Below are 25,689 nucleotides of genomic sequence, written 5' to 3'. Positions count from 1 at the left end.
CTTCCACATGCTCCTAAGCTTTCTACCCACTATTATATTCACCCACAGTCATCAAAGGCTTTAGCATCTATTTTAGTTTCCCTCTTTCTCAGCTAATATTGTCATAATTACTAAGTGTGTCTCAAACATAAACGTACAGCCTAATGCATATTCACAAAGTCATAAGACTGGGTGTCATGGCTCACGCTTGTAATCCTATCACTCTGGGAGGCTGAGGCAGGAGGAATGCTTGAGGTCAGGAGTTTGAGACCAGCCTGAGCAACAGCGAAACCCTGTCTCTACTACAGAAAGAATTAACCAGATGTGGTGGCATGCGCCTGTAATCCCAGCTACTCGGGAGGCTGAGACAGCAGCATCATTTGAGCCCAGGAGTTTGAAGTTGCTGTGAGCTAGGCTGATGCCACGCTACTCTAGCCTGGGCAACAGAGTGAGACTCTGTCTTAAACAAAGAAAACAAAGTCATCATACTCAGGTGAAGAAATAGATTACTAGCACCCTAGAACTCCCCCATGCCTCCTCATTACCCAGAATGCCCCGCAATGTAAACAAATCGACTAGCTTTGCCTGTTTTGAATTTATATAAATGTATGAACTCTTATACACTGCTTCTTTGCATAATATTATGTTCATGAGATTCATCTGTATGGCTGTACATAGTTTATTCATTTTCATTATTACTGTGCAGCATCCCAGTATATGAATATATCCAGTTTATTCCTCTACAGGAAAAGAATGTGCATTGCTTCTAGCTTCTTTTGTCTATTAAAAATAAAGCTGGCCAAGCATGGTGGCACACACCTGTAATCGTAGCACTCTGGTAGGCAGAGGCAGGAGGATTGCTTGAGGTTTTGAGTTCAAGACACTGTCTCTACCAAAAAATAGAAAAAAAGTAGCCAGGTATAGTGGCACACACCTGTAGTGCCAGCTACTCAAGAGGTTCAGGCAGGAGGATTGCTTGAGTCTAGGAGTTTGAGGTTGCTGTGAGCTATAATGATGACACTGTACTTTAGCCAGGGTGACAGAGCAAGACTCTGACTCAAAAAATTAGGACTATAATAAAGCTACTAAAACTATAAGCAGACAACTGCTCTTGAAGCTCATATGTGTATTTAAAAAAAAAAAAACAAAAAACAAAAACACCTTATAAAAAAGCAAATGGATTGGTGACAGGTTCCTCTCTTCTTGTGCCAAGCCAAATGAATCCTGCTGAAATGTCACACTGATCTGAGTTCTTTACAGCACAGTGCCTATATACATTAACATGACACTCAAAGACCTATATTGTCTATTCCCAAACTATCTTTCCAGCGTACCTGACATTTTTGTATCCTTTACTTTGTTATAAATTCCATCTTTTTTCCTTAAAAATAAAAAACTAAAAAAGAGCAATGCTGCTCTAAACAGTCTTATAAAAATCTACTGGCAAACACTGGCTAACATTTCTGTTGGAACTCATGCAGCCATGGGCATATATATGTTAGGTTTTAGTAGATAGTTTTCCAATAGTTTTCCAAAGTAGTGGCATCAATTTTCCTTCCCACCAGCAGGTTGAGAGTTTCCATATCTTCACATGCTTTCAACATGTAGTATTGTCAGTTTTAAGAAATATCAGCCATATGGGCAGTATGCAGTGGCATGTTATCGTGGTTTTAATTTGACATTTCTTTTTTTTTTTTTTTTTGAGACACAGTCTTGCTTTGTTGCCTAGGCTAGAGTGAGTGCCGTGGTGTCAGCCTAGCTCACAGCAACCTCCAACTCCTGGGCTCAAGTGATCCTTCTGCCTCAGCCTCCCAAGCAGCTGGGACTACAGGCATGTGCCACCATGCCTGGCTAATTTTTTCTATATATATTAGTTGGCCAATTAATTTCTTTCTACTTTTAGTAGAGATGGGGACTCCCTCTTGCTCAAGCTGGTTTTGAACTCCTGACCTTGAGCATTGAGCAATCCGCCCGCCTCGGCCTCCCAGAGTGCTAGGATTATCAGCGTGAGCCCCACACCCGGCCTTAATTTGACATTTCCTGAAAAAGAATGAAGAAAAATGAACAGAGTCTCAAAAACCTGTGGGACTCCAGCAAGTACACCAAAATACACATATTGGGAGTGACTTCTAAAGGAAAGGAGAGAAAAAGCCAAAGAATATTTAACAAAATAAGGGCTGAAATTTTCCCAAATATGATAAAATATATATATATATCAATCTCCAATTATGGGAGCTCAATAAACTCCAAGCAGGATAAACTCCAGAGACTGACAATGGGACACATAATTTGCATTTCTCTGACAATATGTGTACTGGCCATCTAAATAGCCTCCTTGTGAAGGTGTCTAGTTTTTGCTCTTTTTTTCCAGGAGGTTGTCTTAATGATTTATAGAAGTTTTTAAGATATTATGGACAAGTCTTTTGGATAATACTTTTAATTAACTTATTTATTGTGATTAATAGAAATAATGATGGGTTTTTTTTTAAATCAATACACTATATTTCCAGGCCAGACTACACAGCTGAGATCCCATAAGCAGCTAGACATATGGGTCTGGGAATCAACATGTGGATGTCCCACAGATCTCTCAAACACAACATGGATCAAAATGAATATATTACTTTCTGCTCCTGAACTCCTATCATATGTAACAGCACAACCTAAGCTAGAAACCATAAACAGTCATTTAGAAATCTCCTCCAACTCAAACCCATCCATTTAGACTCCAAGTCCTATAGATTCTAACTACTTAACATCTCTTAAAAGGTTTCTTCTCGGCTAAGGTGGCGTATGCCTATAATTCTAGCACTCTGGGAAGCTGAGGCAGGAGGACTGCTTGAGGTGAAGGGTTCAAGAACAGCCTGAGCAAGAAATATACCCATAAAATTAGCTGGGCAACTAAAAATAGAGAAAAAATTAGCTGGGCGTGGTGGTACACATCTGTCGTCCCAGCTACTGCGGCCGGGGTGGGGCGCTGAGGCAGGAGAATTGCTTGAACCCAGGAGTTTGAGGTTGCTGTGAACTAGGCTGATGCCACAGCACTCTAACTTGGGCAGCAGAGTAAGACTCTGTCTCAAAAAAAAAAAAAGTTTCTTCTCCATCCCAAGTGCTATTGTCTTATTTTGGGTTCTTACCATTTTCACTCCTAGAATATTTTAAGTTTTTTAAATATTCCATTAACCATTTCAGGCTTGAATTCTTTCATAATTAGCATATAACAAAAAAGCATTTCCACACTCTACCCCACCTCACGCCAATCCAGCTTTTGTTCACTGCCTTATTTTTTTAAAAAAAACTTTTTGTTTTACAATAGTTTTTAGATTTACAGAAAGGGTGAAAAGATAATACAGAGTTCCTGTATATCCAACACCCAGTTTCACACTGTCAACATCTTTCATTACTATAGTATATTTATAAGAACTAATGAACCAATATTGATATAATATTAACTAAATTCTATACTTTATTCAGATTTCATTAGTTTTCTCCTAATGTTCTTTTTCTGTTCCAGAGTCTCATTCAGAATATTAAATTACATTTAAGCTGGTTAAGTCTCTTTAGGCTACTCTGGTCTGTGACACTTTCTCAGATTTTCCTTGTTTCTGAGCAGCACAAGTCACATAGTTTGTACAATGTCCCTCAATTAGGGTTTGTGTGATTTTTTTCCTTATGTTTAGATTATTTTTATGGGAATTCAGGAGGAAGACACCATAAAGTACCATTCTCAACACATCATATCAAGGGTACATGATTTATCAGATGATGCTAAATTTGATCACTTGGGTAGATAATGTTTGCCAAGTTTCTCCACTATAAAGTTATGTTTTCCCCTTTTACACTGTCCTATTCGAAAGCCTGTTTGGAAGCAAGTCATCAAGCGCAGCCTACATTCAAGGGGTGAGAAATTACATTCCATCTCCTGGAGAAGGGAGTATCTAAATAAATAATTGAATTCTTCTATATGTGTACTGTCATATTCCATCTAATTGTTCATGTATCTATTTAGTTTTAGGTTATAAATTACTTAAGAGTAAGTTTTTTTTGTTACATATTCCAGAAATCTTGAAATAGGCATGATAGTCAACAAATGTTTGCCAAAAATATAAAATATGATAAAAATAAACTGTTTCTTTTATTATTATATCCTCAATTCCTAGAATATAGTGCCTGAATTACAATATTTAGAATTAGAACATAAGCTCCATAAAAACACAGGTATCATTTTATTCAAACACAGGTATCATTTTATTCAACACTATATCTAAAGACAGTAAAATAATGCACAGTTCAAGTTAAATGCTCAGTAAATATCTGATGAATAAATTTAACAAAATATAATCTGTTTACCTTGAATGTGTAAAAATGTTACATATGAGAACTTTCCTACCACACAGTTTAAGAGAGGAAAGTAGGCCTAACTAAACACACACAAGGCTAAAAAATATTATGTTGCCTTGACTCAGTACACTCATCTTCCATTTTGCACAGATATAGTCTGAATTTTTCCATACTTTTTAAAACCTTTTTAAATGTAATTGTTGGAATTACATCCAACAATTAGTAATAAAGTATATTCACTCAACATTTATCTGAAAATAGTAAATGACCCCTTGTTATACTGCATTAAATGCTAGGAATACAAATGTGAGGAAGACACTCATGATCCTGGCTTGAGCTCAGAGATGAACAAGAAAAATGGGCAGCTAAATAAGCAATTACAATGTTTAATAAATGTCATAATAGGTTAATCTGAAAGAGCAAGAAAAGGTACCCAAAGTAAACAGTCATGGAGGGTGTCCAGGAAGAAAGGAAATGTAAGCTAAAATGAAGGATTAGGAGTTGACTATGCCCAGGATAAGGGAAAGGTAGAAGGAACATGTTGGGAAGCAAAGAGGTGAGAGATAACAAGGATCATTTGAGAAGCTGAAAGAAGTTCCTCCTGACTAAAGAATGACACAGAGGAATAAGTACTGTTAAAGAAATAAGCAGGAACCAGGACATGAACTATTTGTGTGCCATATTAAACAGTTTGGATTTTATGGTATAAATAAATGAAATCCAATAAAGGGTTTTTAAGTAGAGAATTGACATGAGCAGATATTAATTAGAAGGGGGAAAAAACCCTCATCCTGAATTCATGCTGTGGGAAATATAATGAAGAAGAGAAATAATGGATACAAGGAACCCAGATGAGAAGCTGCTGTAAAAAAAAAAAAAAAACAGGCCGGGCGCTGTGGCTCAAGGTCAGGAGTTCAAAACCAGCCTGAGCAAGAGCGAGACCCCGTCTCTATAAAAAAACAAACAAACAAACAAACAAAAACAGAGACCTGGACTAGGAATGGCAAAGAAGTGGGAGTAACAAATGAGTTTATGCACTGTTTAGGAGGCAGTACCAACAGATCTTAGTAATACATTGAAGGCAGAGTTTGAGAGAGAGGAAGAAGTAAAGAATTTATAGCACTATCAGTCACTAAGATGGCAGCTACTGCTGACAGGCAGGCTGGCAGATGGAAACATGATTCCTGTTTGGGAGGTGCTGAGTCACACTAAGACTGCTCTATGGGTCTAGAAGTCATGGGAAAAATAATAGCTAGAGAGTGAACTTGGAGACTAATCAGCATACAGATAGTAACTGAAACACAGGTGTGGATGAAATCACCCAGGATTAAAGTGAGGTGTAGGAAGGGCTTAGGCTGGAAGTTGAAATGGTGAGGACTAGTATTTAAGAGATCTTTAACATGCTTCAGTAACTAAAGAACACACCAGTGTTCATACTGAGAGCAACACGGGTAATGTAGAAGCAGTATAAAGCTAGCTTCTAACCAAGATTCACATACTTAATTAAACAGATCCAAGAACACAAAAAACACTCACTATGTAAGTCAGTTCATCCCAGGAGGAATAGTATGGTTTTGGGGAAAAACAGGGTCCCACAACAAGAGGATGTAGGGATCTAGTCTGGTTGTACCAACAACTAGCTCTGTGATCAGGCATTTAAATCTCTGAATTTTGTTGACCTAAAATGAGCTCTCTAAAGATCCTTTGTTAAGTCCAAGATTCAATGACTCTATTCAGATCATTCTACAGCCAAGTAAGATATAAAAACAAGATTTGTATACCAAAAAGAATAGTATAAAATATGGATGTTGGACCCAGAGAAACCTGGGGATCCAATTAATCTCTTTCATTTACTAAATTGTGAAAAATTGGCAATTTCTTAATTGCTTAATTTCTCTATGTATGCATCAGTGAACCTGTCTCATAGAATTTTATAAATAAATGAAATAAGGTGCACATAAAGTACTTCATATAGTTCCTCGTACAAAAAGAACATTTTAAAAATATTAGCTATTATTACTGTTTTAAATATAATTAGTAATAAATACTAAAATCCATACTACTATAAGATAGAGCACTTCTAACACCATCAGCCATGTACAGCACTGGCTACCACCTATTACAATATGATATGGTCAGAGAAAAGCAGAGACAGAATGGCTTAGGGTGAGGGTGGGGTAGGGGGTAGGTTTGGCCTCTGTACCTGGAGGTCCTGCAGCAGCTGCATCTTCCATGAGTTCTCCCTCTTCCAATTCCATGTTGTTATATTCCACATCATTTTCTCCAGACCTAAATAGACACAAAATTCATCATGCTCATAGAGTAAATACAATTAATGATTTGTCACAACTCAACAAATTTTATAATAGTGCATAGCTTTCTCCTGTGAGGATAGAATATTTCTAAATACAAAAATGATTAGATGCCGGGCGCTGTGGCTCACGCCTGTAATCCTAGCTCTTGGGAGGCCGAGGCGGGCGGATTGCTCAAGGTCAGGAGTTCAAAACCAGCCTGAGCAAGAGCGAGACCCCGTCTCTACTATAAATAGAAAGAAATTAATTGGCCAACTGATATGTATATAAAAAATTAGCCGGGCATGGTGGCGCATGCCTGTAGTCCCAGCTACCCGGGAGGCTGAGGCAGAAGGTTTGCTTGAGCCCAGGAGTTTGAGGTTGCTGTGAGCTAGGCTGACGCCACGGCACTCACTCTAGCCTGGGCAACAAAGCGAGACTCTGTCTCAAAAAAAAAAAAATAAATAAAAATAAAAATAAAAATAAAAAATGATTAGAAAGATTTTTGTCATTATCACAAATATAAGTAGTGTTAATATTCAAACAGCCTTTGAAAAATATCAAGATACGTTGGCATTTAATTTTTAAAACATTTAAATTTTAAAATGGCTTTAAGAATCACTGTAAAAAGAGATTATAGCTTCAGAGAATTCGTAACCTAATGGTAGTAAACTAGGCTTAAAACACTACATAATATTTTTTTAAAAGCCCAAATTACTGTACATGACTAAATGTTCTTTTCTGAAATATTGCAGAAAGGGCCGGGCATGGTGGCTCACACCTATAAGCCTAGCACTCTAGGAGGCTGAGGCGGGAGGACTGCTCAAGGTCAGGAGTTCAAGACCAGCCTGAGCAAGAGCGAGACCCCATCTCTACTAAAAATAGAAAGAAATTAGCTGGACAACTAAAAATATATAGAAAACATTAACCGGGCATGGTGGCGCATGCCTGTAGTCCCAGCTACTCAGGAGGCTGAGGCAGGAGGATCACTTGAGCCCAGGAGTTTGAGGTTGCTATGAGCTAGGCTGACGCCACAGCACTCTAGCCTGGGCAACAGAGTGAAACTCTGTCTAAAAAAAAAAAAAAAAAAAAAATTGCAGAAAGAAGGGTACTGCTTCCTAGAAGACCTCACAAAGTCTCTCATACTAAAAAACACTCACTATTACTTTATTTTAAACAACAAAGTACTATTTAGAATACTATAAATCAACACTAGTTTTGGATATTCAAAGACATCTCAAGATCAGTTCCCAGCTAGACAGTATGAGGAGCTTTGTAGACTGCACTCTAGTGAAACTGGTTAAAATTATTTCTAAAACAACCATTTAAAGACTCTGGAAACAGTCTGAAGGGCAGATGGCAAATGAAGAAATATTTACTCAAGAAAAGCTGTAAAATTTGGTAAAGACATTGCATACCTGCAGTATTTGAACCAAAACCACTCTTCTTCCCCTAATATAGAAATCCCACTCCAGACTGGTACAGCCAAGAATGTAGGCCTCCCATTTCCAGCAGCTCCTGAGAGAAGGGCTAAATTTCTAGGAGGGGCAAGACATCAGTATTTCTCATTCTGTCCCCAGCTACCTGTTGTTGATATAGGTCCAGCTATACGTGGCCACAAGGTAGGAGCTCGCTTCTTCTGCCCAGACCCACTCACAGAATAAAGGGTCTACTTGGGTACAGCATGATAAAAATGCTGGGGCCCAGATCACCCCTGCCCCAGCTTATTCATAAAGTGGAGATCCCAGGCCTGAAAAGGCAAGCTAAGAAGAGTTAAGGCTATAGTCCCCAACACCCATTTAGCTCAGCTTCTAACGTAGGAGAAGGACACCTCTGTCCCTACAACTCTAGCTTCAAAATGGTGGCTCAGAAATTTTGTCTGGGGGGAGAAGCAGGCTAGAGAACAAAGCCTCAGAGAAATATAAAACACTACTAAGAGCATCAACAAAATATAGTCAGCCTTCTGTATCTATGGGTTCTGCATCCATGGATTCAAAAAAATCAAGGATGAAAAATATTAAGAAAAAAAAAATTGCTGGCTGGGTGCGGTGGCTCATGCCTATAATCCCAAAAGTTTGGAAGTCCAAGAAGGGAGGATCACTTGAGGCCAGGAGTTCGAGACCAGCCTGGGCAATACAGCAAGACCCTATCTCTATTAAAAAAGAAAAAAAATTTAGCTGGGTGTGGTGATGTGTGCCTGTAGTCCCAGCTACTCAGGAGGCTGAGATGGGAGGAACACTTCAGCCTAGGAATTCAAGGTAAGAGTGATCTATGAACAGGCCACTATACAGGCCTGAGTGACAGAGCATGAAAATAAATAAATAAATAAATAAATAAATAAATAAATAAATAAATAAATAAATAAATAAAGTCTGTATTGAACATGCACAGACCTTTTTCCCTTCTCATTATTCCCTAAACAATACAAAACAAATTACACAGCATTTATATTATAGTAGGTATAAGTAATCTAGAGATGATTTAAAGTATATGGGAGGATACTGATTGCTTATATGCAAACACTACACCATTTTATATAAGGGACTTGAGCATCCCCAGATTTGGGTATCCTAGGGAGGTCCTAGAATCAATTCCCCACAGATTCTAAGGGATGACTATACTAGCAAACAGGATCCAGCAACATATAAAAACAACCATACACTATGACCAAGTGGAATTTATCCTAGGAAGGCAAGGTTGGTTTAAAATTCAAAAATCAACTAATGTAATATACCATATATATCAACAGAATAAAAACCAAAAACTCCAGAGCATTTGACAAAATCCAACACATTTTCATGATAAAAACATTCAACAAAGTAGGAACAGAAGGGAACTTCCTCAATCTGATAAAGGGTGTCTACAAAAATCTCACAGTTAATATCATACTTGATGGGGAAAGACAGGACGCTTTCCTCCTAAGATTAGGAATAAGACAAGGATGTCCACTCACACCAAATCAACAACATTCTGGATATTCTAGCTGGAAAAATTAGATAAGAAAAAGAAAAAGGTATCCAGGTTGGAAAAGTAAATCCAAGTCTATTCACAGATGAAATGATTATATATAGAAAAATCCTAAAGAATCCACTAAAAAGTGAATAGAATAAATGAGTTCAGCAAGGTTGCAGGATACAAAATAGATAAAAATCAATTGTACTTCTACACTTATAAAGAACAATCCAAAAATGAAATTAGCTGGGCATAGTGGCTTGCACCTATAATCCCAGCTACTTGAGAGCCTAATGACTGCTTGAGGGCAAGCGTTCAGGACCAGCCCAAGGCAATATATCGAGATCTTATCTCTAAAAAAATTTTTTGGCAGGGCACGGTGGCTCATGCCTGTAATCCTAGCACTCTGGGAGGCTAAGGTGAGAGGACTGCTTGAGGTGAGAGTTCAAGACCAGCCTGAGCAAGAGTGAGACCCCATCTCTACTAAAAAAAAAGAAAAAGAAAAAATTGGCCAGGCCATGTGCTGCCCACCTGTACCTGTAGTCCCAGCTTCCTGAGAGACTGAAGCAGGAGGATTGCTTGAGCCCAGGAGTTTGAGGTTGCTGTGAGCTACGATGGTACCACTACACTCTACCCAGGATGACAGTGCGAGACTCTGCCTTGAAAAAAAAAAAAAAAAACTTAAAAAAATAAAGTAAAATAAAATTTTTTTAATTAGTTGGTCATGGTAGGGTGCACCTGTAATCCCAGCTGCTCAGGAGAATTGTTTGAGCTCAGGAGTTAAAGGCTGCAGTGAGCAAAGATCATGCCACTACACTCCAGCCTGGGTGACAGAGTGAGACCCTATCTTTTGGGGGGGGGGGGAATTAAAAAATCAAATCCATTTACAATAGCATAAAAGAACAAATTATTTGGGACTACATTTAACAGAAGAAGTACCAAATATATATTCTGAAAACTACAAAACATCGCTGAAAGATTTAAAACTTTCACTTGGTAAAAGACCCTGTTAAAGAGATGAAAAGGTACCGAGTGGGAGAAATTATTTGCAACGCATATATCTGACAAAGGACTAACAGCTAGAATGTATAAAGAATTCTCAAAACATAACAGTAGTTGCCAGAGGCTGAGGGGAAGTTACTGTTTAATGGTTATGGAGTTTCAGTCTGAAGATTAAAAAAAATTCTAGAGATAGATGATGGTGATGGTTGCACAAAAATGTGAATGTCCTTAATGCCACTGAATTTAAAAATGGTTAAAATGATAAATTTCATGTTATGAATTTTTAACATAAAATAACCTGAATAAAAAAAAAACAATCCAATTAGAAAAATATGAAGAGAAATTTCACCAACAAAGATATGCAGATGGTAAATTAAACAGATGATACTACATTCTGGGGCCGGGCATCTTGGCCCAAGCCTATAACCCTAGCACTCTGGGAGGCTGAAGAGGCGGGAGGATCGCTTGAGGTCAGGAGTTTAAGACCAGCCTGAACAAGAGCGAGACCCCCATCCTCTATCAAAAATAGAAAATAGTACAGGTGTCCACCAGCCTGTACTCTCAGCTACTGGAGAGACTAAAGATTGCTTGAGGCAGGAGGATAGCTTGAGCCCAAGAGTTAGAGGAATGCAAATTAAAAACCACATGAAATATCACTACAAACCTATCAGTATAACTAAAATAAAAACTATTAACACCACTAAATGCTGGTCAGGATTCAGAGAAACTGGATCACTCATATACTGCCGGTAGGAATGTAAAACATAGCCATTCTGGAAAATTGGTAATTTCTTCAAAACCGAAACATGTACTTACTATATAATCCAGCATTTACATTTATCACAGAGAAATGAAGACTTATGTTGACACAAAACCTGTGCATGTATATTTATAGTAGCTTTATTCCTAATAGCCAAAACTGGAAACAATCCAGATATCCTTTAATAGGTGAATGGTTGAACAAACTATAGTATATCCAGAAAATAAAATACTATTCAGCAATAAAAACTATCAATTCCCAGATCATTAGTTATTACCTGGATGAATCTCCAGAGAACTATGCTGAGTGAAAAAAAGCCAGTCCCTTTAGGTTACTTATTGTATGATTCAATTTATGTAACTTTAATTCTTATTTTTTTCTTTTCTTCTCTTTTCTTTTCTTGCCAGTCAAATTTAACAGTGGGGGGGGGGGTTGAATACCAACTTTAGTGACACTAATGTTAATAAGTTCTGATAACCCACTACCATCGGACCAGCCGCTTTAATGCTTTAAATGACAAAATTATAGAAATGGGAAACAGATGAGTGGTTGCCAGGGATTAAGAAGAGGGTGCAGGTGGGAGAAAAGTAGGTGTGTCTATAAATGGCAACATGAGGGATTCTTATGGTGATAGAAATATTCTGTATCTTGACTGTATCAATATTCTGATTGTGATGCTGTACTACTGTTTAATAAGACGTTACTGCCGGGAAAAACTGGGTAAACAGTGTTGGGATCTGCATTATTTCTTACAAATGCATGTGAATCTACAAGTATCTCAAAATAAAAATAAAAAAAAAACAGCAGGAAGAAAACATACAGCACTCTCATAAAAAGACCAATAAGGGAGAAAGTGGAGAATAAGGAGAGACAAGGAAAGAAAAATCTATTAAGTGACTGTGTTCTAGTTTAAAAAGCTATTTATAATAATCATTATCCAAACTGTATGCCTATTTCCTCATATATAAAAGGAATTAACTTTAATCTCTAAGATTTAATGATTTCCCATGTACCCCAAACAGCTCAAGATTAATTGTGCTGTTATTACCATGAATTATATAAAATAGTTCGAACCAAAATATTATTGTAGATGTATGGGTGTAGACAGAACATAGTTAAACTTTCTATTAGAAAAAGAACTAAAAAGTCAATCTAATGAAAGGTTATAATGGAAGTTTTACCTAAAACCCAACTTGCCTTTAGAACAATTTTGAAATAAAGTCAAAAGACGTAACAAAGGCCGGGCGCGGTGGCTCACGCCTGTAATCCTAGCTCTTGGGAGGCCGAGGCGGGCGGATTGCTCAAGGTCAGGAGTTCAAAACCAGCCTGAGCAAGAGCGAGACCCCGTCTCTACTATAAATAGAAAGAAATTAATTGGCCAACTGATATATATAGAAAAAATTAGCCGGGCATGGTGGCGCATGCCTGTAGTCCCAGCTACTCGGGAGGCTGAGGCAGAAGGATCACTCAAGCCCAGGAGTTTGAGGTTGCTGTGAGCTAGGCTGACGCCACGGCACTCACTCTAGCCTGGACAACAAAGCGAGACTCTGTCTCAAAAAAAAAAAAAAAAAAAGACGTAACAAAGAAATTAATTCAGACAGAATTTCATGTTTAAGCCATCAGCAAGTTGGATTTCACTTTACATAATCACTACCTAAAGGAATCAATTGTAAATTTTCCACGTTGAATCAAATTAACCAGCTCTATTTTATATCTCTAAAAATCTCACTATAACAATGACTTCTGATTCAGGGATTTAGGTACCTTGGCTTCACATTTTAACTACCTAACCAATTTTAGACAATTTGTTACATATGCTAAAGGAGGAACATTAAGTAAAAATATTCTATTCTGAGGAACTTATTTGTGAGAATGAAGGGGAGTTAGATACAGTGTTAAAATTCTCACCTTACTCTTTTGTGAAACAACTGATGCCAGCACTGGGACAAAGAAAGTACAAGATTCCTTAAATTCCAACTAATGAATGTAGAAGGAATAATGGAATTAGAAAATCATCATTTGCCAATCAACACAGTAATCGTTTTCAAGTAAGAATCATTAACATGTTAAAATTAGTAAGCAAATGTAGGATGAGAAATAGGATATTTACAATCTCACAGTATGTCACCACAAAATACTTATTAATTACAAACGGAAAGTAGTAATTTTAGAGAAACCTGGCAGATACTACGTCAACCAAGTGATCAAAATTAATCACCAATAATGGGATACACTGATATCACGTGCTCTCCCTACTCTACTATGATGCACTAAATAGGACACATCATCACTTCTGTAGTATTCCTGCCAAAAGTGCATAAAGTCTAATCATGAGGAAACTTCAGATTAATCCAAATTGAGGGGCTTTCTATAAAATAACAATTCTGTATTTTTCAAAAGTGTTAATCATGAAAAACAAAGTTTTGAAAAAATTCAGATTGAAGCAGACTGAAAAGATTTAAGATCTAACACAACATGTGATCCTGGAATAGATCCTGAACCAGACAGAGAACATTATTGGCAAAAAAAAAAAAAATTTTTTTTTTTTTTGAGACAGAGTCTCACTCTACTGCCCAGGCTAGAGTGCCGTGGCATCAGCCTAACTCATAGCAACCTCAAACTCCTGGGCTTAAGCGATCCTTCTGCCTCAGCCTCCCAAGTAGCTGGGACTACAGGCATGTGCCACTATGCCTGGATAATTTATATATATATTTTTTTTAGTTGGCCAATTAATTTCTTTCTATTTATAGTAGAGACAGGGTCTCGCTCTTGCTCAGGCTGGTTTCGAACTCCTGACCTTGAGTGATCCACCAGACTCGGCCTCCCAGAGTGCTAGGATTACAGGCTTGAGCCAACGCACCTGGCCTACTGGCAAAATTTTTAATATACTATTACATCAAAGTTAATTTCCTGATTTTGATAACTATATCTTTGATATACTATAGTTAGGTAAAAGAAAATAAATCCTTATTTATAGAAAGTACCCTATGAGAAGTGTATTCACTTAATCTCAAGTGTCTCAGAAAAAAATTATACACAGAGAAAAGAGAAACAAATTATTAACATTTGGGGAAGGAATCTATGTGAAGGTCATATGAAAATTCTGAGTAATATTTCTGTAACTTTTCTTAAGTATAAAGTAATTTCAAAACTAAAAGTTAAGAGTTAAAATAGGCCAGGCCCGATAGCTCATGCCTATAATGTCAGCACTTTGGGAGGCTGAGACAGGAAGATCACTTGAGGCCAAGAGTTCAAGATGAGCCTGAGCAACATGGCAAGACCCCGTCTCAACAAAAAATAAAAAAATCAGCCAGAAGTGGTGGTGCACACCTGTAGTCTAACTCCTCAGGAGGCTGAGGCAGGAGGATCACTTCAGCCTGGCAGACAGAATGAGGGATTGTCTCTAAAAAATAAAAATAAAAAGTTAAATTAAAACAAAAATTCTGGGCTTAAAACTCAGAGATGAGAGGGAGAAAACTGGCTATTGATTCTTTCAGAATATGGCTGAATATCCCCACTTTTAAGCCTGAGTTAGTAAATATGCTTCTAATAATTACCACTTAGATAGTGGTATTTATAGTGGTAGTTAATGTGGGATACTCACATAGTTTCTTCATCAATGTCATTTTCCTCTGTGTTACTTGTTGCTGTGGAACTAGCAGAGGAACTGCTGCCATCGAGGTGATTTACTTCATCTTCACCAACAAGATCCAGATCCAGATCTCCATCTGACAGTTCATGCTGGATTGAGGCAAAGAAAACAAGATTTATATTCCAAATATTTCCACTCAGTTGAACCACTGTATCCAGCCCATGAACCAAGCACCAAAGAAAAAAGTTACCAGATTTATATTCTCTGCTCCTGTGCCTAGGCAGCTGAGCCCTGTAGAGAAATTCACACAACCACACTTACTGGTACTACTACTTTTTATGGTTGCCAGCTTCAACTGGGCCCTCAATGTTACTGGAAACACTTTATATGTTCCATGTCAACTTCGAGTAAGGTTCCTCACAGAGTAACAAGTTCTGCCTAACCTTTATCATCCTGAAGGTCATTAAATAACACTGTCATCTATCTGCACAGAAAAAATACAAGCTGATAAGCATAAACTTCCATAGCTTTCAGCTGCCTTATCCATAAACATCACCTTTCCTTTTACTCAGTTAACTGCTATAAACCTGAGTGTTCCATGCCAACCCCTATTATCTCCTTAGTAACCTTATCTTCAATCTCTCTCCCTACTGGCTCCTTCATTTTAACATAAAACTGAAGTCTCTCCTTTTTTTTTTTTTCCAGACAGGGTCTCACTGCCACTTGGGCTACAGGTGTGGTGTCATCATAGCTCACTGAACCTCAAATTCCTGGGATGAAGTGATCATCCTGTCCTGCTTCAACCTATGGAGTAGCTAAGACAGCAGGTGAATTATACCACATCCAGCTAATTTTTAATGAAGATGAGGTCCTGCTAGTTTGCTCAGGCCAGTCCTGAACTCCCAGCCTCAAGCGATCCTCCCACCTTAGCCTCCCAAAGTGCTAAGATTATAGGCATGAGCCACTATGTCTGGCCTCTCTTTCATCTTAAAAAATAGCAACTACTACAAAAACACCTTCACTCATCTCAGCATCCCCATTTTACTTAAAAATAGCAACCAATTCTTGAATTCTTATTCTGATTGTTGTTTAGCTGGGACAAAACCTGGCAATCTCCCAAACCCAAAAATCATTCTACCTATATATGCAATGATAAAGTATCGACTAGTTTAAGTGAATGGAAAATAGAACATATTTTTTAAATCCACAATTTATACTTTGGTTTCTAGAATGTCCACTACAATCTGTTTTATAAGCTTTTTTTTTTTTTTTTTTTTTTTTTTTTGAGACAGAGTCTCACTTTGTTGCCTGGGCTAGAGTAAAGTGCCATGGCATCAGGCTAGCTCACACCAACCTCAAACTCCTGGGCTCAAGTGATCCTCCTGCCTTAGCCTGCTGAGTAACTAGGACTACAGGTATGCGCCACCATGGCCAGCTAATTTATATATATTTTTTATTTTATTTTATTTTATTTTATTTTTTAGTTGTACAGCTAATTTCTGTTTTTTTTAGTAGAGATGGGGTCTCGCTCTTGGTCAGGCTGGTCTCAAACGACCTGCCCACCTCGGCCTCCTAGAGTGCTAGGATTACAGGCATGAGCCACCACGCCTGGCCTAGAACCTTGAAATGATTTGATTCAACAACTGCTGACTTATACATAAAGGCATACATACAATAATGAAAATCAATGAACAAGATTTTCAGCCTACTGCATCAATACATTATATGTTAAAAGCCATGACCCTATAGTTATTTTATCAAACACACACACAAAAAAACCTAAAATTGCCCTAATTATTACATGATAATCTTCATTCGGAATCTTCTCATCATCATCTTCATCCTCTTTGGCTTCCCTTACAGAAGCTGTAGTAGGACCACTCTCAAGAAGCATGTCAGAACATGCAGACTTCTTAGCTCGTGTATCCAAAGCATCATCATTTTGGGGGCTATGATGATTATCTGGTGGTGACACATCTCTTGATTTTTGAGTTCGAGACAGCTCAATAGTAAGTCTCTTTTAAAACAAGAACACAAATAAAAGGTCATAAGCAGTGCCTCACTGGCACAGTAAAAAATGGTACAAGTAAAAAAAAAATTGCATCCAGATGTTCCTAAAACGATTTCTCTCAATCCCTCCTGCCTTTTATGAAAAAAAAATCTGTGACAAAGATAAATTATTCTTATCCTCCTTCTTTCATATCCAGCCCAAGCTACACAGATCACAGATAATTAGCAAACTGTATAGTGAATAGAGGCAGTTGTAAATACTACACTTAGCATGAAAATCTCTGAAAGTATGTATTTATTCATATATTCATATTTTCCTCCCTCATCTATTAACCACTCTCAGCACTCCAAACCTCCAACCACATCCCAAGTTCATTAGGGGGAAAGAAACATTCCTTACATAATTTAGTTTACCATTGTAAAATAAAAATTCATTAACTGATCTTCCCCAGTGCTCATTCAACAATAGTGAGAATTCAAGATGGGGCAACTTCCAATTATTCTATATCTTAGAGTCCACTAAAGATAGCAAATAGTTAAGTAATTGAGAGAAACACAAAGAGTTTACCTAAAACTAGACCAATATTATGCAATACAACTTTATGCAATGATGAAAACATTCTTTATCTGCAATGCCTAAGACAAGCATTTGAAATGAGGCTACTGCAACCAAAGAACTATTAATAAATTTTTAATTATGTTAAATTTACATAGCCATATATGACTAGTGGCTACTAAACTGGACAGTGCAGAACTAGAGGCTCAAAGGTGACAAGGACAGGGAACAGGATAATTGGATTTTTTAAACAAAATTACAAACAATAAATATCCAAAATCTAATTACAAATGTAACAAGCCAAAAGGACAGTATAAAACACTAAACCAAAAATAGACGTTACTTCCTTACCTCTTTAAGGTTGTTTATTTGTTGGATATAACTAGTCTGTGCAGCTTCCAACTGAGAAATATACCAATGCTGGTCCCGACATTTTTGAAAGAAAGTTGGTGAACGTACCTGAAACCTTAAAAGAATAATTCCACATAAAAAATAATCCAAACAATAAAACATAATCTAGCCTTAAATCTATAATTATACATTCTGCAATTCTGGTTAATTTAATTATGTTATAGAGCCAAAATTCAAATGAACTGAAAGCTCCTGGTATTTGCTATTTATACATGTAGTCCACAAATTATAATGAGGTATGTTTCTGAAAAGTCAGCTGTCCAGTTCAATCTGTACTTATAGTGTCCCCCAAAGAGTTACTTACATGCTCTAAAAAAAACTATATCCTCAATCCCTTCAGACAGCAGCTTAAAATCAAAACACCCTTGGCCAGGCAAGGGGGCTCACACTTGTAATGATAGCACTCTGGGAGGCCAAGGTGGGTAGATTGTTTGAGCTCAGGAGTTCGAGATCAGCCTGAGCAAGAGCAAGACCCCATCTCTACTAAAAATAGAAAGAAATCACTTGTATAGCTAAAAATATATAGAAAAAATTAGCCAGGCGCGGTGACGAGTGCCTGTAATCCCAACTACTCGGGAGGCTGAGGCAGGAAGATCACTTAAGCCCAGGAGTTTGAGGTTGCTGTGAGCTAGGCTGACACCATGACACTCACTCTAGCCTGGGCAACAGAGTGAGACTCTGTCTCAAAACAAACAACAAAAACAAAAACAAAAAACCTGAGCAAGACCTGTTTCTACTAAAAATAGAAAAAATTAGCCAGGTGTGGTGGTGCTTGCCTATAGTCCCAGTTACTTGGGAGGCTGAGGCAGGAGGATCCCTTGAGCCCAGGAGTTTGAGGTTGCTGTGAGCTATGCTGATGCTGTAGTACTCTAGCCCAGTCAATAAAGTGAGACTCTGTCTCAAAACAAAAACTTTCCCTATATTATTAATACAATATGGTGTGTCCCAGCTAGGATTAGAGATAAAAGAATACTGTTTTTATATTAAATTAATAGATAAGTGATAGAATCTTGATCTATCCAAAGTTACTGTCCCTTTTTGGAGACAGGGTCTGGCTCTTTTGCCTGGGCTACGGTCATCGTAGCTTACTGCAACCTCAAGCTCCCGGACTCAAGTGATCCTTATTGCTCAGCCTGCCAAGTAGCTGACACTACAGGTGTGTGCCACCACATCTGGCTAACTTTTCTATTTTTTTGTAGACACAGGCTTTTGCTATGCTGCTCAGGGTGGTTTTGAACTCCTGGCTTCGAGCAATCCTCCTGCCTTCGAGCAATCCTCCTGCCTTAGCCTCCCAAAGTGCTAGTATTACAGGCATGGGCCACCACACCCAGCTGTTATTTCTATTTTTAAAAAACTAATGCCTATTAAAGCAAACAAACCTATACCTTCGTTACATAGCCTAACATGATTACATTAATAGTGAAAACATTTGTGGTGCATCCGTAAAGGTGTTTTTATGGAAAAGAAGAACCAGACACAAGAATTTGGTAGTCCACATCTCTCACCCCTTCAAGCCCTTCCACCCTACCACTCTTATGTTAGCTACTATTTAGTTTTTTCTAGGATTTTGCACCTAGTTTAAGAAACTGCTAACCACCTAATAGTTATCTGCAGTAGATATCTAATTTTAGTCAAGGATACTCATTCATGAGAGAGTAGAGATGATTCACTCAACCATCATCTAAGTGGATACTGCCTAGGACAGTACTCATTAGAAAGACATTAGAGTAAGACCTTCAAATCAATTTTCTTTGAATGACTAATGAAACTGTGGGTCAACTCTGCACATTATTTTAAATATTTGTGCCATTAAAACAAAAGCAAGCAGCAGGTAAAATTTAATTTTCTCTTTCAATGAAAGAATAAAATAAATATATTTATATAAAGCTATAGAAAAGCCTTAAATAACTTTCTAATTAGTACATACAAAATTCCACTAGAACAGGCATCCTCAAACTACGGCCCAAGGGTCACATGTGGGTGTTTTTGTCCATTTGCTTTTTTACTTCAAAATAAGATATGTGCAGTGTGCATAGGAATTTGTTCAGTTTTTTTTTTTAACTATAGTCCAGCCCTCCAACAGTCTGAGGGACAGTGAACTGGCCCCCTGTTTAAAAAGTTTGAGGACCCTGCACTAGAATCATGAACTAAATGAGGTTTAAATTTTGAACAATCTCTCATTAAATAAATATGAGTAATAGGACAATTAGAAGACCCCTCCATGAACCCAACAGCAATTTATTTATCCCACTATTACAACATTGTTTTATAGAGTAGTAAATTCTGTTTTTATCTGCCCATTTCATCTTGAGTTCCATTAGGACAAAAGCATTTCTACTCCTTTTTTATTATCAGCCCAGTGTCAGGCACAGGGTACAGACTCAAGAAATGCTGCTGAATAATTAAATCACAATAGGAATATGTTCCCAAACTAATATACAAGTCTATAAATAACGGCTTTGTTATAAACAGGGATGGCCTAATTAAAAAGCTATAGGCCAGAATAAAGTGCATTAAAAAAAGAAAATTCTCTGACACAGCCAGAAGATTTAACATTACTATGACTCCAATAAGGAAAGGACTAAGGATATAAAAAATGGCTCTTTGTAGGTTAGTAAAATTGATGTTTGAATAATTTTGCAATCCTCTCTACAGGTGAAGCATGAAATAGCAACCAATTATTTCTCTTGGTGAATAATTAAAAATCAAAAGCCTGAAAAGTTATAACATAGAACTAAAATAATCCCTCTAAAAGAAAATATGACAAAAACATGAATGTATTTCCCAACCCTGAAAATTTTTCACCTGTTTATACTCCCAGAAAATCCACAAAGAATATATCCAATAGTAAACATTGATATGACAGCAACTCATTTATCTAGCATGCTCAAGAACAAAGAGCTCAGAAAAAGAGAAATTTAGGAGTATATCCAGGGTCCCCAAATCCCCAGGCTGAGTCCTAGTATGTCAGTAGCCTGTTAGGAACCTGAGCTTCACCCCCCCATCCCTCACCTCCTTTATCAGCAGAAAAATTTCCTTCCATGAAACCTAGGACTCACAGCAACAGGTGAGCAGCAGGTGAGGGAGCAGAAATTTTATCTGCATTTACAGCCAGTCCCTGAGCAGTCCTTCCCCCATCTGTTGAAAAACTGTCTTCCATGAAATTGGTCCCTGATCCCAAAAAGGCTGGGGACTGTTGTAGATCACTCCCAAGGAAAAAAACTTTTAAGATTGTTTTGATGGAAACTTTTTAAACTGTTAAACACTCTGAAACTTCTCAATTCAGAACATATTTGAATCTTTTTTAAATATTCAGGTTCCTATTTTGATCATCAAATTATAACATAATGTAATGATGCCCCAAAACTTCTAACCTGCAAAGGCTACCCCAACATTAAATATCGCTGTTGTTTTACAGTGTTCATATTCTCTGCTTTCTTGCAAATACCATACCCACAAAAACTGTTGGTTTTCATCTATCTTCATTTCTATTCCCTTACTTTTAATTTGCTATTTATTATCCTGGAAGAACTGAAAGTCATTTAATAAAATTAAGTATGCAAAACCAGTCACCCAAATAGTATATAAATTGTCAAGTCAAATAAAAAAAAGAAGCACTTGATCTCTCACTATTCTTAGATTTCCAAATCATGAGGTTGCTAAAAGTTTAAAACAGAAATAGAATATTATTACATTTCCTGGAAATAGCAGTTTCCTTTTTTTCCCTTTGAGATAGGATCTATGTTGCCTAGGATGGTCTTTAATTCCTGGGCTCAAGAGAGCTTCCCACCTCAACCTCCTGAGTAGCTGGGACTACATTAACATACCCAGTTTAGTAGTTTCCTTTTTAACAAAATTACTAACTAGATGTCAAACAAATTATTGACTTTTATTATACACTGATTACAAAGGACTCCTGAAATGAAACAGTTAAGAAAATGCTAAGATTATAGTTAGTATGAATTTCAATATTCATCTTTGTTAAACGGATGGTCTTTAAAATAAAGATTCTTTTCTTTTTGAGACAGAGTCTCGCTTTGTTGCCCAGGCTAGAGTGAGTGCCATGGCGTCAGCCTAGCTCACAGCAACCTCAAACTCCTGGGCTCAAGCGATCCTCCTGCCTCAGCCTCCCAAGTAGCTGGGACTACAGGCATGTACCACCATGCCCGGCTAATTTTTTCTATGTATATTAGTTAGCCAATTAATTTGTTTCTATTTATACTAGAGACGGGGTCTCACTCTTGCTCAGGCTGGTTTCCAACTCCTGACCTCAAGCAATCCGCCTGCCTCGGCCTCCCGGATTACAGGCGTGCTAGGATTACAGGCGTGAGCCACCCCGCCCGGCCTAAAGATTCTTTTATTGTCTGTTTTTTCCTTTTAACTTGTCACTGACTTGAAGTTAAAGTTCTGATAATATTATTCACCCACAATAAAAAGCCAGAGTATCAAATGTTTCCTATTACCTTAAAATCACTGTATCATTTTGCCGATTCAAGTATCCTTCATTTGCAAGTAAGTCCAAACGGAAAAATCTATTATAGCCCCAGCATTCTCCAACTTCAAAGTCAGATGCAAATTCTCGAATGATATTTTTGGTAGGATCATTGCAGGACTGGTGAACCATCTCTACACGATATTCGTATCTAAAATTAAAAACCAGACCATTGCTATTTTGTTAGTAAAGGAAGAATAAAAGACAGACTCATTTAAACATTAAGGTCATTAAGTAATTACCTAAAGAAACTTACTGATATACAGTTACATTTCCTTCAGAAAGGACTGTATCATTTATAAAAACAGCAGTATTTTGAATGGGTACCCAAAACATAATTGGCACTAGGTCCTTATTTCCTCGTAAAAATGTCAATATATCAAGCATAAAACACGTCAAAGAATAAATTTAGTATAAACAAATACTTCAGTTATTTGTTTTACAAATGCAAGACTTTTTTCTATATATTCATTATTTACATTTTCTCAGATATGAATGTTCTGTCATTTCTATTATCCTTTGAGGTTTATCACCATGCAATTTTAAAATATAAATTTTAAAACACTTTGCTATATAAAGCAACTTATTGTATACTCAGAAATTCAAGGCTATAAAATCTTTTAATAGAAAATATGGGGAGGTGTGAGGAGGGGATGGGTAAATTCGTATCTAATGAGTACAATGCACACTATCTGGGGGAAGGACACATTTATAACTTTGACTCAAAAGGTACAAAGGCAACTTATGCAACCAAAACGTTTGTACTCACATAATACTCTGACCTAAATCAATAAAAAAAGTATCTATACACTGGGAAAGCCAATATATCCTGATCTCCATATCCTATTGTATAGAATTCTCAGGTCTCAAAAAAGATAAAGTGTATAAATTTCCATGCATTAAAGGACATTATCATAAAAGTGAAAAGACAACCTACCAAATGGGAGAAATTATTTGCAAATCATATCTCTTTCAATGTTTTAGTATCTAGAAATTCTTATAAGTCAACAAAAAATAGACAAAAAAATCAATTAAAAAATGGGCAATGGACATAAAATGACATTTCTTCAAGAAGATACAACAATGGCCAGTAAGTACATAAAGAGATGTTTAACTTTGCTGGTCATTAAGGAGATGCAAATCAAAACCATAATAAAATACCACTTCATACCCACTAGGATAACCATAATTAAAAACAGAAAATAACTACTGATATCAAGGATGTAGAGCAGGGGTCCTCAAACTTTTTAAACAGGGGACCAGTTCACTGTCCCTCAGACTGTTGGAGGGCTGGACTATAGTTTAAAAAAACTATGAACAAAATTCCTATGCACACTGCACATATCTTATTTTGAAGTAAAAAAACAAATGGGCAAAAACACCCGCATGTGGCCCTCGGGCCATAGTTTGAGGATGCCTGATGTAGAGGAATACAAATCTTCCTACATTGCTGGTTGGAATATAAAATGATGCAGGTACTGTGGAAAAGTTCAGCAGGTCCTCAAAAAGTTAAGCACAGAATTACCATATAACCCAGCAATTTCACAACTACATATATATATTTAAAAGAATATATATGCCCACACAGAAACTTGGATGTCAATATTTATAAGCAGTATTCATGATAGCCAAAAGGTGGAAACACCACAACGTTAACAGATGAATGAACAAACTGTGATATATACATACAATGGTATATTATTCAGCCATATGAAGGAATGAAGTTCTGATATATGCTTCAACATGGGGGAACCATGAAAATCCTATGCTAAATGAAAGATACAAAAATAGGCCGCACCCCACTGAACAACATCCACGTCTATTCCGGAAATCGGGCAGGGCCACTAAAGCACCAGAGCCCAATGGCACTGGAAGTAGCTGTTGGAGACTAAGTTTGCCAGAGTTAACAAGGCCAGAGATAAATCATCACCATTAAGAAAATCAAACTTGGACATAGATCACCAGCTAAAGATGGTCCTTGATGCTTCTGAACATAAATCTAGTATTAGCCTTGTCTTTGATTTTTATGGAAATTGATCCAGAGGATGTAACAAAGGATGATAGTCTTGTGTTGACACCATCACACATCAAAGCTTACATGTTGATGACTCTACAAGGGTTAGAACATTTACATCAATATGGGATACTACATAGGGATCTGAAACCAAACTTGTTGCTAGATGAAAATGGAGTTCTAAAACTAGGAGATTTTGGCTTGGCCAAATCATTTGGAAGCCCCCGTAGGCTTATACACATTTGACTGTAACCAGGCCCCTGAGTTACTATTTGGAGCTAGAATGTATGGTGTGGGTGTAGACATGTGGGCTGTGAGCTGTATATTAGCAGAGTTGCTTTTAAGGGTTCCTTTTTTGCCAGGAGATGCAGATCTTGAGCAGCTGACAGGAATATCTGAAACTTTGGGCACACCAACTGAGGAACAGCAGCCTGACATGTGCAGTCTTCAACATTATGTAAAATTTAAGTTTCCCCAGAGTTCCACTGCAACACATCTTCATTGCAGCAGGAGACAACTTGCTCGATCTCATACAAGGCTTATTATTCAACCCGTGTAGTAGAATTACAGCCACACAGGCACTGAAAACTAAGTATTCCAGTAATTGGCCAGGACCAACACCTGAACATCCACTGCAAAGACCAAATTGTCCTGTGGAAACCTTAAAGGAGCAGTCACATCCAGCTATGGCAAAAAACGGAAAAGAACAGTGGCCTTGGAACAAGGAGGACTGCCCAACAAACTAATTTTTTAGTAAAAGAGAACACTGGACAATTTTACTACTGAAGGAAATAGTACAAAAGGCAAATACTGGAAAAATAACATTAAGTAAATGCTGTAGAAGGAATGCCTAAATATTCTATACATGTAAAATACACAAAACTGTGCATTATTTTTATTAAATATACTTAAAAAAACAATGATCTCACATCATAAAATCTTTTATATGAAATACCCAGAACAGGTAAATCCACAGAGAAAACAGAATAGTAGCTGTGCAAGGATATGGTAAGGAGGAACCAGGAAATGTTTACTTAATGGGTACAGAGTTTCTGGGGTGATAGAAATATTTTGAAACTACAGAGAGGTGTGGTTGCACAACATTGTGAATGAGCTAAATTACACTGAATTGTGGATTTAAAAATGGTTGAGTGTTATATGAATTTCAACTAAGAGAATTTCTACTTACCTCTATTTTAAAAAATGAGTATTGTGAAAACTCAAGACTCACAAATAATCAATACTAAAAATCTGAGGGGAAAAACATTAATGAAAATGGTCATATATGT

The 25,689-nt window shown here is 37.2% G+C and overlaps 1 protein-coding gene and 1 pseudogene across 5 annotated transcripts in view; one reads left to right on the top strand and one right to left on the bottom strand.

The window, feature by feature from the left end:
* The window catches only part of TRIM37 (tripartite motif containing 37), a 138,237-nt gene that overhangs the window by 42,375 nt on the left and 70,173 nt on the right, over window positions 1-25,689 (bottom strand). For all 5 annotated transcript variants that reach the window (XM_012767486.3, XM_075994421.1, XM_075994423.1 and 2 more), the window contains exons 13-17: window positions 22,358-22,537; window positions 17,835-17,949; window positions 16,719-16,934; window positions 14,930-15,066; window positions 6,524-6,609 (exon numbers count right to left, since the gene is read on the bottom strand). In XM_012767486.3, the coding sequence (XP_012622940.1) occupies window positions 6,524-6,609; window positions 14,930-15,066; window positions 16,719-16,934; window positions 17,835-17,949; window positions 22,358-22,537 (734 nt within the window). The remainder of the gene's footprint in view (window positions 1-6,523; window positions 6,610-14,929; window positions 15,067-16,718; window positions 16,935-17,834; window positions 17,950-22,357; window positions 22,538-25,689) is intronic.
* On the top strand, window positions 24,398-25,154 carry LOC105873421 (cyclin-dependent kinase 7 pseudogene; annotated as a pseudogene).

The sequence above is a fragment of the Microcebus murinus genome, chromosome 18 (assembly GCF_040939455.1).
Source record: "Microcebus murinus isolate Inina chromosome 18, M.murinus_Inina_mat1.0, whole genome shotgun sequence".
In the NCBI taxonomy this organism is placed as follows: domain Eukaryota; kingdom Metazoa; phylum Chordata; class Mammalia; order Primates; family Cheirogaleidae; genus Microcebus; species Microcebus murinus.
This window is presented reverse-complemented; position numbering and strand designations above follow the sequence as displayed.